The 20546-nt window shown below is 34.7% G+C and overlaps 2 protein-coding genes across 2 annotated transcripts; both read left to right on the top strand.

The window, feature by feature from the left end:
* Positions 1–256: 256 nt before the first annotated feature.
* Positions 257–6328, top strand: LOC143581259 (uncharacterized). Its single transcript, XM_077064083.1, has 8 exons — positions 257–263; positions 1707–1814; positions 1888–2562; positions 2658–2737; positions 4252–4710; positions 5546–5632; positions 5718–5815; positions 5961–6328. Exons 1-8 carry the CDS (start codon positions 257–259, stop codon positions 6028–6030), a joined length of 1584 nt encoding a protein of 527 aa, XP_076920198.1. The 3' UTR covers positions 6031–6328.
* Positions 6329–9543: 3215 nt separating this feature from the next.
* LOC143581258 (PH, RCC1 and FYVE domains-containing protein 1-like) lies at positions 9544–17884 on the top strand. The gene is made up of 9 exons (XM_077064081.1): positions 9544–9603; positions 10872–10958; positions 11164–11253; positions 11499–11579; positions 11709–11903; positions 13493–15568; positions 15653–15799; positions 16519–16916; positions 17501–17884. Exons 1-9 carry the CDS (start codon positions 9544–9546, stop codon positions 17619–17621), a joined length of 3255 nt encoding a protein of 1084 aa, XP_076920196.1. The 3' UTR covers positions 17622–17884.
* The last annotated feature ends 2662 nt before the right edge of the window (positions 17885–20546 follow it).

Genomic DNA, 20546 nt, shown 5'->3' with positions numbered 1-20546 from the left:
GAAAAGACATGTATTGAATTGAAGGTTGACGTATAATAATAATAATAATAAAAAACTTGCTTCAATTGAATTGAATTGAATCGGCAACAACATCAACATTTTGGTTACCCCCTTTTGTTCTCTTTCGTCTTCTTGCTTGTTGGCAATCACAATCAATTCGAATAAACCCTAATTCGACTTCGCAAATCATCGCTTGCATTCTTCTCGACTATTAGCACTTACCAATGGCCTACAATCAATAAATAAATAAACCCTAATGGAAGGTACGCCCATCCTCCAGATCACTTCTACCCTTTTCTTCTTCAATTCTCGATTGTGTGCTTCTGATTGTTACTCATAAGCATCATTTGCTTATTATTATTATTATTATTATTGTTGTTGTTGTTGTTGTTATTGCTGCATTGATAACTGTGTGATATAGGGGAGTTGGTGTTGATTGATTTATTTATTTACTAAGATATCAGTTTTCTGTTACAACAAAACTAGTAGGGAGGGATGAGATCGGTACCGAATAATTTTAACAAATTGGTACCTGTTTTTCTTTATTGCGTTTCTGTAATTAGGGGGGTTAAAGCTGGTCTAATTTAGGGTTTGCATGAGACTAATATCTGGAAAGGATTAAAGGGATGAAGAAGTTATGAAAAGAAGGTTAGGTTGTTATGCAAAACAAACAACAGAGAGCTGACTTCTGGTTGTAAATGAAACTTATTTGGTCGTAGATGTTTGTTCGAAACAATGCAGAGTAGGTTGCTGTTTTACGGTGAGGAACATAACTAGTATATGATTTGCCATTTGTGTGGTTTGAAAATGAATTTATGGACATGGAAAACGGTGCGTGTTTAAGATAATGTAGTTAGGAAGTATTTATAATTTCAGACTCATTCTTGTAGCATGATTGATTGCTTCTGTATTTCAGAGTACGTGGCACCTGTGTGCCTGCGTCATGTTATTAATTTTGCAGTCATTAATTGTTTGATTCTACACACATGATTCATCCTCTAATGAAACGAACCTATATTCACATTGTAATTATTAATATGACGTGCTAACGAGTGTTTATAATCTCATACTCGTTCTTATAATTCGATTGATTGCTTCCATATCCGTACTTCGGAGTATGTGGCGCCTGTGTGATGAACCTATATTCACATTGTATTTAACGGGTCACATCTGTATTATTTGCAGATGACAGTTATGTCATATTATTTGCCCAGGACTTTTCAGTATTAAACAGAAATAATGATGATGCAAACAACAATAACTGGCCCTCTTTAAAACGTGACGACTATGAATTCTTTTGTTAGCATATTTACACACTGATCATGATTGAATGAACTTCAAAAAGACTGATTTTTAACGTTTGATGAGTATAATGGCCAACTTACTTTCCACTCAAAAGTTGGCGCGTCTCTCTATAAAAGTAGCTTTTGCTTCTTCTAGCAAAAGGGTAAACTTTGGAAATAAATTATCTGTATTTACTTTATTTGTTCAATATTGTTTCTCAAGAAGCATAATAGAGGAATATGTTTCTGATATAGTTTTCTAAACTTATGTGGTGTATGTTGAATGTGCGATGTATTAATTTTGATTAATATTAATTTACATGTGTTTTAGTAACTTCTATGAATGTTTAGGGATTAAGATTATTATAATGTCCGCACTCTATGATTTTACTTTTATAAATCTTTTTTAATTTAATACTGTAGATCCTCAAGAAGTTCATGCAGATGAAAATAGAGCTAGTACAGAAAAGAAACCGAAGAGAACTGTCAAAACACAAGCTCAAATTACAGCCCTTGAAAACTACTATAATGGTATATTGCAACTTCTATTTTCATTAAATATATAATATGTCACGGTAACAAAAAACTATACTTTTTTTTGCAGAACATAAATATCCGACAGAGACAATGAAAGCAGAACTCGCGGAGTCAATAGGACTGACAGAAAAACAAGTTTCCGGGTGGTTTTGTCACAGGAGACTAAAGGACAAAAAAGGATTAAACGATGAAGTAGGCCCACTCGGAAAACAAGACCGGTCAAGTGGTGTCATACAGGACCGTGGCAGCGGACTCAGACAAGATTCATGTGGCAGCACCAAACAAGGAGATAACAGACATTATGAGTTAAAAGAAGTTGAAAGTAGAAGGTTTACTACTGAAGTCTTACCAATAGAAGTCCCGTTTGACCAAAGTCATCACAATAATATTATTGAGGATGAGGATGATGATAATGATAATGGTGATGGTGGTGGTGGTGATGATGATGACACATCTTCTGGAAGTAGCTCTCCATTGAATGATAATTTCTATTCTCAAAATGTGGACCGATTAGGTACGTTGACGTCAAAGTATCCAACTTTTAACGATTTGAAAAGTGTAAAGGGCAGGGCGGGCCCATCAGGATATCTAAAGGTGAAGGGTCAAGTAGAGAATGCAGCGATTACAGCTGTCAAAAGGCAATTGGGTAGGAACTATAGGGAGGATGGTCCGCCACTTGGTATTGAATTTGAGCCGCTTCCTCCTGGTGCATTTGAGAACCCGGTCAAATTTCCAGTCAACCGTAAGTAGTTTTAGTGTTTAAATTTTAGCTATTAATTATAGATTGTCTTAATCATGTTATGATTCTTAAAATGTGAGTTGCTGATATACTTGCAGAATCTTACTATGTTGATGACCGCACTGCACTTTATCCACTAGAAGCATCTAGAACTTTTCGGTTTCCTAATGGAAGCAAGGTATGGATTCATTATGCTTTTTTGGATAGCAAGTTCAGGTTATTGTTTTTGCTATTAAGAATAGTGGTACATACATTTAAATGTTACTTAGGATGGGTGGGAATTGGATGTTGGGGATCTTGACTATGGGTGATGATTTTCATGTGCATAGGTATGTAATACCGTTGTATGGTGCAATATGATAATATTGAACATTTTCTCCTAGGCATTAAAAATGAAATAGAAAAATTGGTGGGTTGGGTAACGTGTCAAAATGGGATTTTTTCATACTACTTGGGCCAGAATGGGAATTTTTCATATGGGTTGGGTCTAAGCAGTTAATGCGGGAAACTATCGGATATCGGTCGAGGACCGATATTTGAGATATCGGTTATCGTGGTGAGATATCGGTGGGATACCGGTAATTTTAATATCATGCAAAATATATATATATATATATATATATATATATATAGCACTTTAACACTAACAATTCAATATACTATCCTACTATTAACAAATTAAACAAATTATCCTTTTGTAACTTGCAAAACACTAATAATTGTAGCAAGTAGGAACTGATTAAGACTCAAAACACCAACATTAAACACTAAAAGTTGAAAATTAAGACTTAAAACATTGATATCGGGAATATTGGTGAAAAATCGGTCAATATCGCTGATATTATCGGTACCTATATTCTGACCGATATTTCACATGAGGACCGATAACCGAGATACCACCGATATACCACCGAGATTGACTGCATAGATGTTGGGTCAAAAACTCAAAATTAGATTTTTTTGTGTTGGGTGAAAATGAGAGTTTTTTCACACGAATTGGTTCAAAACATGAACTTTTCATATAGATTGGATTAAATTTGGTATTTGTCGAGTAAAAATAAGCAGCTTGTGGTATTTATTGGGTTGTGTCGATCCGAGTCACTATTTGTGCAATTGTTTAAATACATAGTGTATCACACAATCAGATATGATAACAAAAGATATATAACTTCAGTGGTAATCTGATTTTTCAAATATAGTTATTCAGGTTTTTTCATGCATCCAAAATACCCATTGGCTGAATTCCAACCTGTTTGGCTCTTTCCTATTAAGCTAATATTTTTTATATTATGTATATGGCCATTTGATAAACATAACACTACTCGTCTCCTTTATAAGTAAACAGGTTAAAATTACTCCCTCATGAACATTTATGCATTCTACAGAATATACACACGTGCGCGCACACGCACACATGTATAGTGTGAGAGATGTTTTCAGAATCAATATTATGTCGAGAACTACACATAGTATACTTGTACATAATGCTCTAAGTGCAATACATTAGACGATTTTGTAACCGTTTACCCCACTTACGTTCTCTCTATCATAAGATGATTTTGTAACCTTCTCTATGGCTCATCCAATTTTGTAGAATCTGATGCTTACACTTTACTCCTTCATATGCAGATATATGACAATGCAATGCTATATTATTTTATGAGGTTATAATATTATATTGTCTAATTGCAGATGCATGAAAGATACAATCCAAAGAGCTATGATCCCGTGGATTTAGTCAAACCATCAGGCATAGATATAAGGCACGCATCCAAGAATCATGAAAAAAGTCAATATAAGTCAACACCTCCTGTTTCTAATCAAAGTAGGCATTCTATACCCGAGAGGAGTTTACATTTGGCGGTAGTACATGATGACTCAGCTGGAGAAACTTCACTCCATGACCACCAATTTGAGACAAGAATAAAACATGGTCCTGGGGTAATTAGGAGACCAGATTCTTCATCTAATCATCATCTAATTGGGTACGGAAAAAACTTTGATGGTAAGCAAGCAGAGAGTTACACTCATAACAGGCCCACAAAGGTTAATTATAGAGAGCATGTTGACCCTTTGACTTCTGATTTCACGTTTAAGCGCGGTGAAATTCTTCAACTTGAAGATAGAGGGCTTTCCAGAAAGGCTCATAAGGTCTGGTCTAACCTTAAATTCTTCTTTATTGACGTTTCGCACATGTGGCAAAATGAATAAATCTACTACGTGTGGGTGAAAACAGGATGTTTTTTTTAACAAATTAACTTATAGATTTGATAAAACTATATTATAAAAGTAAAGTTAGTTTTTTTTAGTTAACATGATTAGATATATGTAAGGTTGTAAACGAACTGAACAGACGTGAAATGGTTGTGTTTGCGTTTGTTCATATAAACGAACAAATGATCTAACACAAACAGTTAAACGAATGGAGTTTTCTTGTTTGTGTTCGTTTGCTAAAAAATGGGCGTGTTTATGCTTATTTTTGTTCATTAAAAGTATAAACGAATGGTTCACAAGCGTAACATAAGTGAGCTAAAATCAATTAGAAGTAACTGTGAACCATTTCTGGGCCTAAAAGCTGTTAAAACTGTACTTAATTGTAATGGACTTAAAAAATTTTAACATATATATTAACGAACGTAAAAGAACAAACTTATACAAACGTAACAAACATAGATGGTAAACGAACGAACATAAACGAATGAGACGTGTTATGTTCGTTCGTTTAACTAAATTAACAAAAGAATTTGTCCATGTTCATTCTTTATTAAATAAACGAACTTTCTGCCAAACGATTCACGAACGATTCACTGATTGTTCTGTTAGTTTACAAGCCTTTGCATAGCTAGTTTTCTACATTTGACCCGTTTTCAATAAGATGAATTGGTCCATTCTTATACAAACGGGTGAATGTTAAATATTACCTGGTCTCCCAGTTTTGCTATATTTTCTGGAAAGACGTTATTGCTCTAACGAATGGTTTGTGCAGGTTGATGAATTTGACAGAGAAAGAAGAGGAATTGATGAATACTCTCAAATGGTTTCTCAAAATATTCATCCCGGAAATGAAATGAGGGTGAGTACTGATTCAGTGTAAACAGGTCCTTCATAACATTAATGCAGTCTAAATGTGACTTTTATATATATTTTTACCATTGAAGGTTACTAAGAGAAATAGGGGTGACTTAATGCATAATCAAGTGTATCCAAGGAAAGAGCCGTTGGTTGACTTTCCTCCTGTGGCCAACAAGACTAAAAGGTTAACGCTTATACTTTAGACGCTTAACAGATTCTTTTCTCAAAACCATTCTCGAGATTTATCAAATATTATTGTAATAACTATATTATTACAATATGGGATTACAAGTTTTGAAAACTGAAATTATGATTCTATGTATTTTTAGGTCAACTGCACAGATGACTTCTAGTTTTAGCGATGATGAAACTGCAGAAACTACTTCTTCAGGCGAATGAGAAGCTATTGTGTTGTTGAATCAAAATCTAGTTGTTTAATAGTTTAAATCCTTGGAGGTTGAGTTTGAAGTTGAAACCGATCTATCGAGCTGCTTGATTTTTCTTTTTGAAGGTGTATATATGATCGGCTTTTGTCCAAATTCGTGCTTATGAAGCTCGATTGTTTAATATAATTAAATGTTGACATAACTTCACGATGCTCTTTTGAAGCTTTTGTGTTACAGTTAACTTACTGATGAACCAATGCCTATTAAGAGATTTGAGTCACAAAAATGTGTTGTTATTTGGGTTCAAGTCCCACTTGACAAGACAGGTTGAGTAAGGGGGTTTACTCACCTTTGGTGGGTTTCCTCCTAGGGGGGTCTCCTGGTTGGGACTGATGTGGCGGACTGATGAGCCATCAATTCTATACTTGGGAAAGAGATGATGGGTTTGAGATACATTATAATTGGTTTAATGAGCCATTAATTCGTACCTACATAAACATGGATCTTAATGAAACAATAATTGTGTCTATAGAGTTTGGTTAAACCTCCCATCTGAGGCCCATTGGGGGACACCAGAAAAAAGAAAAAGATGAAGCTATGTACAACTTCTATTGCATGATGTACCAAAAAGTGTGCTAAAGAAATGGAAAGGACTACATTTTAGTCTTTAGGATTGTGGCAATGCTTGGTTTGATTTTGAAATACGATGAAAAGGCTATCATATCATGGGGCATGAACATGGACATGTTAAAAAGGCAAGGACCATTTGATGAGGCCCAGTTAAGCTTTTTCTAAGCACTCATGGCTTTGCGTGTTTACAACGGAACATAGACTTGTACGTCGTTGATCAATTCACTATAGTATCATAGATTATGTTAATATAAAGGAAATGAATGCATTTTATACTACACTATTAAACAATATGAAGTTAAGTGAATTTTGATTTCAAAGAGTCTATGTATGACATCATTCTTATAAGATATAAAAAAGTATCCTTTTAAGCAAACCAACCATATTCTTTGTATGGACGACTATTCTTATGGTAGGAGGGGCACTATACGACTACCCTCTTAGGGTACACTACCCATTTCCTTGTTATTAGGGTATTCATTTAGGATAGTGGTAAACTGGTAATTAGGTTCGACTAACTAATTAGGGTTATGGAGATGGGGATTTGAAAGTGGGTCCTCAGCCAATCCTTCATCTTTTTAACTATTTATAAAAAAAAAGCAAAAAATGGTTTTAGGATATTTGAGATGAGTACTATATGTATTAAGGTGCTTTAGGGTAGTTGATAATCTAAATAACATGCCAGTGCAGGATTGATGAAACTTAAAGTACCTTAGTTGAACACTCCTCCCACCTTTATTTCTATATATTTTTTGCATGTGACTTAAGTCATTCAAAAATCTTGAAATTTATGTTTAATGCAACCCTTTCTATAAAAGGTCTTCCAATATGTTTTGAAGTCTTGAAATTACAGTAAGAAATTTAGTGCTAGACTTCATCATTATGGGTATAGGCATAAAGTTTTGTAAATCATTACCCGTATGTTTGAAGTATTTTCAAAGAAATGATCTACTTTGTGTTAGCAAAACCGGAAGTCCATTGAGTTTTATAATTTGATGCATTATTTTCTTATAAATTGTAAGTTTAGTTTGAGAAAAAAAAATAAAAGAATAGCCCCGGAAGTTCTGAAAGCAACTCACTCTATGGGATCTATTGTCTCCCTCGTCCATAGATTTAGGGAATTGTTTAAAAAAACAAAAAAAATTGTATTGTGCGGAAAAAAAAATTGTGTGAGCGGCCATGGTAGGACTTTGGAACTGTGGATCGATCATGGGGTGTCTAAAACCATCTGGACCACACTTTTGCATAGTAAAATTTTATGTGATATCTCAACTATCTCTATCAACTTTGAAGTGGTTTTGTGACTTCGTTGTGTTTAATAATATATTATGAATGCATGAATGTTCTTATGTTCTTTTAAGGATGATTACTAGTGGCTAAATCCATTGGTTTCTTCTTCTTCTTCTTTTATTATTATTATTATTATTATTATTATTATTATTATTATTATTATTATTATTATTATTATTATTATTATTATTATTATTATTATTATTATTCTAGCTTGTAATGTTATTATATATCACAAATATTAATCTTTTTTTTTAAAGAATTATAGATTCTTTAGTTTAAGAGGTAATAGGTTATTTTGAGAAATTAACATGTAAAATAACCTGTATATTACAAAATACATATATAATTCTATTTAAAAAAATTTGTTATACCGATTTTGTCAACTTAACATTATAACAGTCAATGTCTATATAATCGGATAGATCCAGCAGGGCGGACCAAAAACCTGGCTCTTCACCGGTTTTATACTTCTAAGCAATGCGACCAAAAGAAGTAATTAACTCTTTCTTTTAGGTTGGACGATTTTTTAAAATATTGATGGTTAAACCGATAAACCGGCTAACAAGTGTCATAATGTGAATAACTTATTTTTTGATTGACCATACGTTATTGTGCTAAATTTTACTAATCATATATGTTTATCTTGCTAAATTTCACTGATCTTATAAGTGGTTTATTTACTACATTTATGTCATTTTATTGGTTAAATATTACTTTGATGAGTTTCATTACGAGTATTCAAACCAGCAAACTAAAAATATATGATGTTTTTCTAAATTACGTCCTTTTTTTCCGAATGACTTTTCGAACGACTTTCATTATACAAGAAGTAGCTAGAGCCACCAAGGCACCAGAACTAAAAAGAAAAACTACACTACTCTTTCCACATTAACGATTTAATCGAAGACCTATTACTCAGACAGTGGAACACCGAGGATTTGATGTCTTCAATCACCTTAGAAGTCAAAATTTCCTTGATTTGAAAAGCTGTTTCGTTTGCCAACTTCCAAATGCAGCAACAAGCCATGATAATAATACCTTATCATTTTCGATATAAAGGGGAGCGGTTCTATGAATTGTAAGCAGGTTGCATATATATCTATAATATACTATATTACCAACGGGTTGGTTGTTATAAAAGCAAAGTATTTAAACATCGTGCCTCTCGTAACAAATGGGAGGAATTAAAAGTAAAAAAAAAAGAGAAGAATATTATTTGTATTTATGATATGATGATTTGTTATTTATATTATTTGATATTTGATGGAATAGAATACGATGGATGGTTTTAGCAGAGTTAACCCTGGTTGTATTTGACAGAGTTAAGTTAAAGGTGTGCCTGAAGTCCTCCTCTCCTATACAGAGCTGCTGCTGCTGCTGATTGTGATTACTAAATTACGTTACAAGATCAATCACGCACAAACACATTTCTTTTCTTTCGTCATCCTGATCTAACTGCCAGCCGTCAGTCAAATTACATCTGCAAATTCACTCAACTTTACGATTATCAATCGGTGCTGCTGCTTACGTTAACGTTGAGCAACGGATTGCGATTGATTGATTGGTAGCTAGGTTTTGGTTTTGGATGAAGATTCTGTAGATGATGCAGACTCCGCGTGCTGGAGGTGGTGGACTAGTAGTAGTTGAAAGAGACGTTGAGCAGGTAGCTTCATTTCATTTCATTTATGATTGCTAGGGTTTTAGGACTAAATTGACTAATACATGATTCATTTGCTATTGCCCTGCCCTGCCCTGCCCTGCCCCTTGATAAATTAATCAACAATTATTATTATTATTGTTGTTGTTGTTGTTATTATTATTTTTATTATTTAGGTAAGTGGTAATCTATTGTTTCTTTTAAAGATATTTGTTATATTAGGCCAGGAAAGAAACCGTAGATACCTTAGAGTTAAGTGTTGTGTTGACTGTTTCATGTGTTCCTTGATTCTGTTTGATCTAATGCTAGCTATATGTTCGTAGCAGTAGACTTTTATGGCTGCTAGTGTGAATTTGAATTTTCTCACCACTTCTCTTGATATGTTAAATGACATTTTTTTAGAGTTTGTTACATTACAAGTGAAGTTTTAAAGTTTTTTTTTTTTTGGGCAAGTTAACCCTATTAAAAGCCTGCACACATTTAGGCCTATACTGCATACATAAATTGACAAAAGTCTAAGTGACAGATGGATAGACAGTCAGATGGTAATTTTTCTCTAGAGCACGCCTGACACGATGCTTTAGTTTCCTGCCAATATAACTGTGCTAACTTCTTTCATTGGTCACACTAAACTTTACATAAACTTATTAAATGTAGTGTTGTTTTCAAGTTTACCGTAGTAGGCAAGAATTCTTTGAAATGATGGATAGTGATCAGTAAGTGATACCACGGTTGTTGTAACATGCTCTGGAAATCACCAGAATATAGAAAGTGTTAGAACAATAATATCCCTAGCTTACCTAGTAAGATGCCATCTTTGGCTTTATCTCTCTGTGCCCATGTCTTCAAATTCAAATAAATGCTCATGATTGCAGGCACTTTGCCATATTTATATCAATCAAAAAGCTAATGTGGCAGGCTCAGTGTAAATGCTTTTCTTATATAATAATCAAATGCAGAAAGAAACCACACATAACAGTATGTGTACTTACCTAAATTTTACAGTAACTATTGTTTATAAAATGATCAGATAAGGTAATCACAAGCTTATGATGACACGATCACTTAACTTTTGAATCTGACATCTGAATGTCATCAAAACATGAAATGAACACTATTTTAGTATTTTGCATGGCTGTAACTTAAATCACCTGTAGGAAGAATGCATAAAATATAAAATTATAACTATCTTGCCAAATAGAGATGAGCATATTTAGAAGTTCATTCTCTAGCATTAAATTTTTCATATATTCTTTAATTGATATTTATTGCAGGCAATTACTGCTCTGAAGAAAGGGGCTTATCTTCTCAAATACGGGAGAAGAGGGAAACCTAAGTTTTGTCCCTTCAGGCTATCTAATGTAAGTTTGAGTTGCTTTTATCACGTCTATAGTATTTGTTGTTTTTATCATATACACATCTTCATTCCCCTTTCTTGTAGTATTTGCTGCTTAAAGTTTGTGCGGTGAATGATATATCACCTTCTAAAACTTAATAATGCATTCAACTATAGTTGGTATCTGATAGTCACTACTTGATAATTTTTTATTTCATCTGATTTTCCAGGATGAATCAGTTCTCATATGGTTTTCTGGGAAAGAGGAAAAGCACCTTAAGCTAAGCCATGTATCCAGAATTGTTTCAGGGCAACGAACCGTAAGTTTTTTCATTTATGGGAAATTACCTTTTGCTTCTAGTAACAACTGATATGGATGCTAAAAACTCTGCATTGCTTCCATATTTAGTTTTAGTTTCTGAAAAATAAGATAAATAATATCGGATATACCTGCTTGTATGGTATGCATATGCATAGACATACTTCACCCAATTTGTAATTCTAAGCTTTTCCATTTTCATGATAATGGATTAACATATTATGTTGATTTTCTTCTTTTGACTAGCCAATCTTTCAAAGGTATCTGCGTCCCGAGAAGGAGTATCAGTCATTCTCTCTGATATATGATGACAGGTCTCTTGATTTGGTAAGAATTTCATTAACTTTCTTGATACTCCTAATTATTTACATAGTTGTATTTTTGCCAATTAGGAAGATTTTTACTTTTATGACCCTATTAATAATGTTAAACTTGGTGACTTGTTTATTTTTCTAGATCTGCAAGGATAAGGATGAAGCAGAGGTATGGTTTAGTGGTCTTAAAGCACTAATATCACGTGGAACTCAAAGAAAGTGGAGAACGGGATCAAGGAGTGATGGAATCCCATCTGAGGCTAATAGCCCCCGGACCTATACATGCAGAAGCTCACCTTTACATTCTCCATTTGGTAGTGGTGATGGTTCATACAAGGTACATATTCTCTTCTTTGCTTGATATTCTTTGAATATTATATTTGAACCTTCATACATGATAAGCATATATGTTTATCCCTTCATGTATAGTTCTGCCCATCTGAGCTTGCAATTTTGATCCATTTTATGTTTAATGCAACATGTCAAACAGGTAAATTTTAAAAATAAAAGTTAGCTTAAAGGAAACATGTCCAGAGTCACCCAATGTGTATCTATAATGCATATTGAAAGAGTTGGAGTATTATTAAAATTAGGCTTGTAAATGAACCAAAAGAACTCAAACGGAGGATGCTCGTTTTTGTTTGTTTATTTTAACCAAACAAACGAACGAACACTCAAAACGGACAAATTTTTTTGTTCGTGTTCGTTCTTTAAGAAAATGAATGTTTCGTATTTGTTTATGTTGCTCTTTAATGTTCTAAACATGCGGTTCACGGACATAAACGTATATCAATTAAAATTAAACGTGAATATGCAAATTGAAGTCTAAAATACCGATAATATTACACCCACCAGTTTAAAATTAACAAAGGGTTCTAAAATATGTAATATTAGTAATAAATAACTTGATAAACGAACGAACGACGTACATCAATTAAAATTAAACGTGAATATCCAAATTGAACTCTAAAATACCAATAATATTACATCCACCAGTTTAAAACTAACAAAGGGTTCTAAAATTTGTAATATTAGTAATAAATAACTTGATAAACGAATGTAAATGAACAAACGTAAGCGAATGGACATAAATGAACGCGCATAAATGAACGTTCACGAACGTAGATGAACGAACGAGAAATGCATTCATGTTCGTTAGTATGTTTAAATGAAACAAAGTTGTGTTTATGTTCGTTCTAATAAACAAACAACACAAACGGACTTATCGCCAAACATTTTACGAACAGTTCACTAAATGTTTGGTTTGTTTACATGCCTAGTTGAAATGCTATAGTTTTATTGGCATATTTGACACTAATTATTATCAAGTACATAGTGAGTTAGTTATAACAATGAAGCATTCATATTACAATAACAATCTGAATCTATGAAGAGTTGAATTTAGGAGGTTTTGTGCATAGACATTGGGTGACGCTTGCCTGCCTAATCTATTCAATCCACATGTAGTTCAAATTAGGCTTGTAAAAGAACCAAACAAACACGAACAAAGCATGTTGTATTCGTTCATTTGAACTTTTTTGCGTTTGTTTATGTTCGTTCATTAGTAATGTAAACGAACGGTTCATGGGCGTAAACAAACAAACATAACTGAGCGAATACCAATTAAAAGTAAACTGAACATCCATCTATTGAACCTAAACATTAATAAAACTTTACTAAATTGTAATGTGTGATATCTTAATTTCATTTAGACTAAACTACAATGAGCCTAAAAAATTAAGTGAATATATAAATAAACGTAAATGAACAAACCTAACGAACGCGCCAAGCACTCATGTTTGTTTGTTTAACTAAGTAAACAAAAAACTTCGTTCATGTTCGTTTGTTAATTAAATAAATGAACATAAATGAAGTAACGAATGTTCGGTTCGTTTACCGGATATTTGTAATGTTTTTCTCATTCAGGACACAGGTGATCAGCTCCCTCTTCAAAGTCCATACGGAAGCCCTCCTAAAAACGTTTCAGACATGAGCTTTTATTATAGCATTCCTCCAAAAGGTGGCAGTTTCTTCCCTTCAGATTCCACCACTAATTCTGTCAATTCGTTATCTTCCCGAGGCTCTGATAGTCACCAAAATAAGGGAGCAATAACAGGTGTAGACGCCTTTCGAGTCAGCTTATCAAGTGCTGTTAGCTCATCAAGTCAAGGTTCTGGTCATGATGATGGGGATGCGTTAGGTGACGTTTTCCTTTGGGGCGAAATCACCACAGACAGTGGACCCAATTCTAAAACCGACTCGCTATTCCCGAAACCCTTAGAATCTGCAGTTGTACTTGATGTTCAAAACATTGCTTGCGGTGCAAGACACGCCGCATTAGTAACCAAACAAGGTGAGATCTTTTCTTGGGGCGAGGAATCTGGTGGCCGACTCGGGCACGGAGTCGATTCAAACGTTTCACACCCAAAACTTATCGATTCGCTCGTTAACACCAATATCGAGCTTGTAGCGTGTGGCGAGTATCACACATGTGCGGTTACACTCTCAGGTGATCTCTATACATGGGGAGCTGGCCAGTTTGGTATTCTTGGGCACGGAAATGAAGTCAGCCATTGGGTTCCTAAACGGGTCAACGGCCCGTTAGAAGGTATCCATGTCAGCTTCATCTCATGCGGACCATTTCATACTGCTTTCGTGACCTCTGCGGGCCAGTTATTCACCTTTGGTGACGGGACGTTTGGTGTTTTAGGACATGGAGACCGAGAAAGCGTTTCGAAGCCTCGCAAAGTTGAATCGTTGAAAGGACATAGGACCGTTAGAGCCGCATGTGGTGTATGGCATATGGCTGCCGTTGTGGAAGTTATGGTCGGGAATTCGAATTCAAGTAACTGTTCTTCGGGAAAATTGTTTACATGGGGTGATGGTGATAAGTATCGGCTCGGTCACGGTGATAAAGAAACGAAACTCGTCCCCACTTGCGTTGCTGCACTCGCTGACCCGAATTTTTGTCAAGTTAGCTGTGGACATAGTATGACGGTTGCACTTACAACTTTAGGTCATGTATACACAATGGGAAGTCAAGTCTATGGTCAACTTGGGAATCCTCAAGCCGATGGTAAAACCCCGAATTGTGTTGAGGGAAAACTGTTAAAGAATTTTGTTGAGGAAATCGCATGTGGGGCGTTTCATGTTGCGGTTTTAACATCGAGGACCGAAGTTTATACATGGGGTAAAGGTGCTAACGGTAGACTTGGTCATGGAGATATAAGTGATAGGAATATTCCAACTTTAGTGGAATCACTAAAAGACAAACAAGTTAAAAGTATAGCTTGTGGTACTAATTTTACTGCAGCTATATGTCTTCATAAGTGGGTATCAGGAACCGACCAGTCTATGTGTTCCGGATGTAGGCTACCGTTTAATTTCAAACGTAAACGACATAATTGTTATAATTGCGGACTCGTTTTCTGTCATTCGTGTAGTAGCAAGAAGTCATTAAGAGCATCTATGGCGTTAAACCCGAACAAACCGTATCGCGTTTGTGATACATGTTATAACAAGTTGAACAAACCTGTAGATGCTGACGTGGCATTGTTAGTGAGTAAAAAAGGAAGTGCGAATGATCTAAACAAAAATTATAATAAATCAGATACTAGTGTCCGCCCTCGTCTTGCTAGATTTTCATCGATCGAATCGTTTAAACCAATCGAAAACCGGACTTCGAAACGTAACAAGAAACTCGAGTTTAATAGCAGACGTGTGTCACCGATTCCTAATGGAAGCTCTCAATGGGGAGGTCTTAACATATCCAAGGCACTCAACCCTGTTCTAGAATCATCTAGAAAGTTCTTCTCGGCTTCAGTTCCTGGTTCAAGAATTGTTTCTCGAGCTACATCTCCAATATCTAGACGTCCCAGCCCTCCTCGTTCAACTACCCCAACCCCAACCTTGGGTGGGTTATCCTCACCAAAAGTTGTAATCGAAGATGTCAAGACAACAAGCGATGACACCAGCCAAGAGGTTGTAAAACTAAGAGCCTGGGTATGTAGATGCTTACTATGTTAATATTTGAATCTGATCCTTGGCTATGTGGCATAATTACCAAAATATATAAAATTATTGCAGGTGGAAAATCTAACTCGTAAAGCACAACTTCAAGAGATTGAACTTGAAAGAACTTCTAAACAGTTAAAGGAGGCAATGGCTATTGCAAAGGAAGAGAGCTCAAAATGTATAGCTGCAAAAGAAGTCATTAAATCACTTACCTCCCAAGTAAGTAAAATCATAACATCAAATGCATCCATTTTCAAATTTATGGCATTTACACCCTTACCTTAAAACTTGCATTAAGATATAAGAGTAGGTTTGTAAATGAACTGAACGAACACGAACGGAGCATGTTTGTGTTCGAGCTTTAAACTTTAAGTAAACAAATGACTGAACATGAACAATTAAATGAGCAGGGTTTTCTTGTTCGTGTTTGTGTTTGTTCGTTAACAAAATGAACATGTTTGTTTGTGTTCGTTCATTAAGCGTATAAACGAACGGTTCATGAATGAAAATAACTGAGCTAAAACTAATTAAAAGTAATGTGAGGAACAATGTGTCAGCCCAAAAAAGTTATTAAAACCATATTAAGTTGCAATGAGTCAAAATCTATTAATGAATAATTGAATATATTAGCAAATGTAAACGAAAGAACTTAAACAAGCGTAAACGAACAAACATAAACGGATTTAAATGAACGGACGTAGACGAACGCTCACAAACATAAATGACTGAACGAGACAAGTATTCATGTTTGCTCGTTATGTTTGTTTGTTTATTATATAGACGAGCTTTACGTTGTTCACTGAATGTTAGGTTTGTTTACATGCCTATATGAGAGTGTGAATGGGATATACTCGGTATTAATTTTTTGCAATTCCCTTAATCTCGACGAAGCAACAAATAACTGATTTTTTTTCTTTTTTTGTATGCACAATAAATAGCTAAAAGAAATGGCAGAAAGGTTACCTGTGGAAGCTGCCAGGAACATCAAATCTCCTTCACTTACTTCCAATATTTCTTCGGCCGATATTACATCAAACACCCGAGTTGAGTCAGTTGATCCAGTTGACCAGTCTCATGGTCAAACAATGCCATATGACGAACCAGATTCCAACGATTCAAACAGCCCATTAAAACCAAACACCATTAATAACCACAGCTTAACCCAAAATAAACCGGTCCAGTCAGCAGCAGCAGCAGCAAGAAATAGTAGCAGAAGCAACAATGGTGAATCTCAGAATGGTGTTGATGAATGGGTTGAGCAGGATGAACCCGGTGTTTATATTACTCTCACATCTTTACCTGGAGGCATTAAAGATCTTAAAAGGGTTCGCTTCAGGTATGCCTTTTCCAGCTTGTATTCTCTGTAAGTGCTGTATGTGGTTTAGGTAGTTATAAACTGATAGATTATTATTTTGGTAATATGGTTTAGGTAGGTATAATCAAGTTCTGTTCGCACTTCTTTTAGCTATAAAAACCACTCAAGTTTCATATATTGTTCCATTGTTGTTATAAACGTTAATTTTTTTACGTGACTTAAATGGAATTATAGTGATTACTTTTTTCAAGTTGACTTAAATGGAACAATTCTGAAACTTTGTTATTATTTGGTAAATTTTCTTTTTCTTCGCAATTACTTTCTGCTTCAAGTAAAACTTGAAGAAATAATCAATAAATAGTAACCAAGTTACATGTATGCTTCATTTAGGTCATTTTATTTAAGAAATAAAGCAAACGTTTATAAATTTTCTTTTATAAAATGGAACAATATTGAAACTTGAGCGGTTTTTGTTATTAAAAAAGGTGTAAGTGGAATATTCCCTTTTAAAAGTATTGAACAATATTGAAACTCGTTTAGACCTATTACTCGACCAACACGCCTATTAAAATCCTGATTTATTTAAAAACCTACTCGATTTGCAGCCGAAAGCGGTTCTGTGAGAAGCAAGCTGAACAATGGTGGGCCGAGAACCGGACCCGAGTTTATGAAAAGTATAATGTTCGAATGCTTGATAAGTCAAGTGTTGGTATCCCAAACGAATGACTTAGCAGTGGGCCCGCCCGATGGACATATACATGGTATGTAAATGAATTTTCTAAATTCTCCCTTTGCATCAATCATAAACAAATGGTGGCTCATATTAATTGCTAAGCCTTCTCAATTGTTTTTATTTCAATAATTAGATTATCATTTTGATATTATAGCTTTTCATCATTTTTAGAATATTTGTTGTTGAATAAAGTTACAGGAAAAAAAAAACACAAAAAGGTGATTGTACTTTTTGGTCAGTAATAAAAAGCTGCTCATTTTGAGTCTGACTCGAACATTGGTTTTAAGTTCTAAAGATGTGCAAACCTTTCGTTGTCACTCGTCTGATTTACCCGCGTGTTGCGCGGTAAAATCGGTCAGCAAAACCCGGGTGCTGCAGTGCTCTTCATATGCATCATTATTTTTTTCAATCTAGATTCTTTATAGGTTTTTTTTAAGTATAATAATTTGAGTAAATTGAGTTTTAGATTTAATTCCAGTAATGAATTTAAGTGTCACCAATTAAAAATGCAACGCCTCGTCACCGTAACGCCCATGTTATTGTTTATTTAGTTTCGGTTCGGTACCGTAACAAACCTAACCAATAACGAAATTATTTTTTATGTTTATTTCTGATACGATAACGAACCTAATTGTTACCGACCGAATGTATGTCGACTCGCCGCTGCAATGCCCGTGTTTATTTTGTTTTTTTTGCTTTTTTTTATTGTTTTAAATGTCAATTTTTTGAAATTATTTTTTGGGTTTAGTTCCAGCGTTGTGGCGAACCTATAGATACCGACCGAATTTTCGTCAAAACGCCTGTAATTTGCCAACCGAATAAACGTCGTTGCGAATCAACGCGAATTCAGTCAATAGTAGCTACGTCCGTTACAGTACTGGAACTAAAACAAAATGAAAACAAAAAAATAAAAATAAAAGTTGAGGCAGACCAATGGGGCTGCGTCGGTTGGTCTCAGCGGCTAGTCAAAGCGAATTTAGTCGGTATTAGTTACGTTCGTTATGGTACTAGAACTAAAACAAAAAATAAAAAATAAAAATTAAGGTGAGCCAATGGGGTGACGTCGCGGTCAGTCCCAGACGCTGAGGCAGTGACTCTAGGACACTCGTATAACATATTATAATTTATTTTGTTACCATATTTAAAACAATGTTTATTTGGTCGGTAAACCCGAGCGTTGGTAAAACCTGATCATCGAAACGTCGAGTCGACTCGTATTCGGGCGTTTGTGGTGGTGAGTTGGTAAAACCGGGGCATGGTAAATAACCGAGCTTTTCAGCGGTGGGTCAACACGAATTTCATAGATTTCGTTTACATTTGTTACGGTATTGGAACTACCGGGCATTGGTAAAACCTGAGTGTTGTTGGTACTGGACGTTGCGCGATGAGTCGGTAAAACCCGAGTATTGTTAGCCCCGGACGTTGTGGCGGTAAATCAACACGATTTCAGTAAAACAAAAAACATGATGCTTGTTACGAATCTAGAAAAAAAACAAAAAAGAAAACATTTAACCAAATAAAAAAATTAAAAACAAAATTTTGCATCATTGAGGTGGTGCCATTTGGCCCGATTAGGGCCTTGCGACACCAACTAAAACACAGATTCTTCAAATTAATATATTTAAAAAAAACAAAAAAAGTAGTTGCACTCATACAACTTATTGTATAAAAATTTAATTAATTTAAAACGTTTTTTCAGTTGGTAAAACCTGAGCGTTGCGTCGGTGAGTCGACTTATATTCTGTCAATATCGGCTACGCTTTACGGTACCATAACTAAAAACAAAAGATAGGTTCGTGAAATTAACAAATAAAATATTAGCATATGCATATAAAAGAAATTAAAATATATAAAGTGGGGTTTATTCTGTTGGTAAAACCTGGACGTTGATAAAACCCGAGTATTAATCACGGTGTTGTCGGTGAAGTCTGGGTGTTGGTAAAACTTGAGCTTTGAAACATGGACGTTGATAAAACCCGAACGGTAGACGGCAAGCAGACGCAAATATGATTAGTATTTATTATGTTCGTTGGGTATAAGCATAACTTAAAAAAACAAAAAAACAAACACATTTTGAAAGAGAAAAAAAACAATAAAATAATCAAAAGTGAATCTTGTGGCACCGACATGTCTACTTTACTTCTATATAGATAATTGTCAAACATGTTAGAATCGAGTAGGAAATGGTAGCGTGTACGGTAGAAGACTTGATACACGTTCTTTTGTGATTCGGGGGACGTGGGGTAGGATGATGAATTCACAAACTTGGCTCGTTCCAACAACGAAGGTGATAGAGTGTGTTTAAGATAATAAATTAATGATGATAGAATAAAAGTGACATTTCACATATGAAATCATATTTTAAAAGTGTTGGGTGATAAAGCCAAATTCAAGATTGACGATCCCCTAACTAAATACATAAACTAGAAAGTAAAGGACGAAAGACAAACAAACTGCTTTCTTATTTTTAAACACGTTATTCAGCAGTCTATATGTCTGTCTAGCACTCTCTCCAAACCGCGTATTTCTTCTAGCATTTTCAATAAGAATACTTTAAAATCAATTTAAACGAAGATTTAAGGTTCTTCCTAAAAAATAAGAAATTAATTAACTCAAATGGGATTTTTGTTCGAATCCTGATGAATTTTACAAAAAGATGAAAGGTGAAACAAACAGTCGATATTGGATGTAGGATACAAACTTTAGAGAAAATAGACGTTGGCTGACGTTTGTGAGGAAGATCGAAAGATCGAGGAGAAGCTTGGAAGCGCCTCTAAGTTCCTTCGAGATGGTGTCGGTTAAATCTGACGTGAAGTCCGTTTTATTCCTTAAGATTACCCACCTGTAAGAAATTAAAAAGGAAGTTACTATTAATTCTACATTGTGTCCGATTTTGTTTCACATTGTTCGTGAGATTG

The sequence above is a fragment of the Bidens hawaiensis genome, unplaced genomic scaffold, assembly GCF_021521415.1.
Source record: "Bidens hawaiensis isolate Kalapana, Puna unplaced genomic scaffold, B.hawaiensis_p1.1 tig00030840_1, whole genome shotgun sequence".
NCBI lineage: Eukaryota > Viridiplantae > Streptophyta > Magnoliopsida > Asterales > Asteraceae > Bidens > Bidens hawaiensis.
This window is presented reverse-complemented; position numbering and strand designations above follow the sequence as displayed.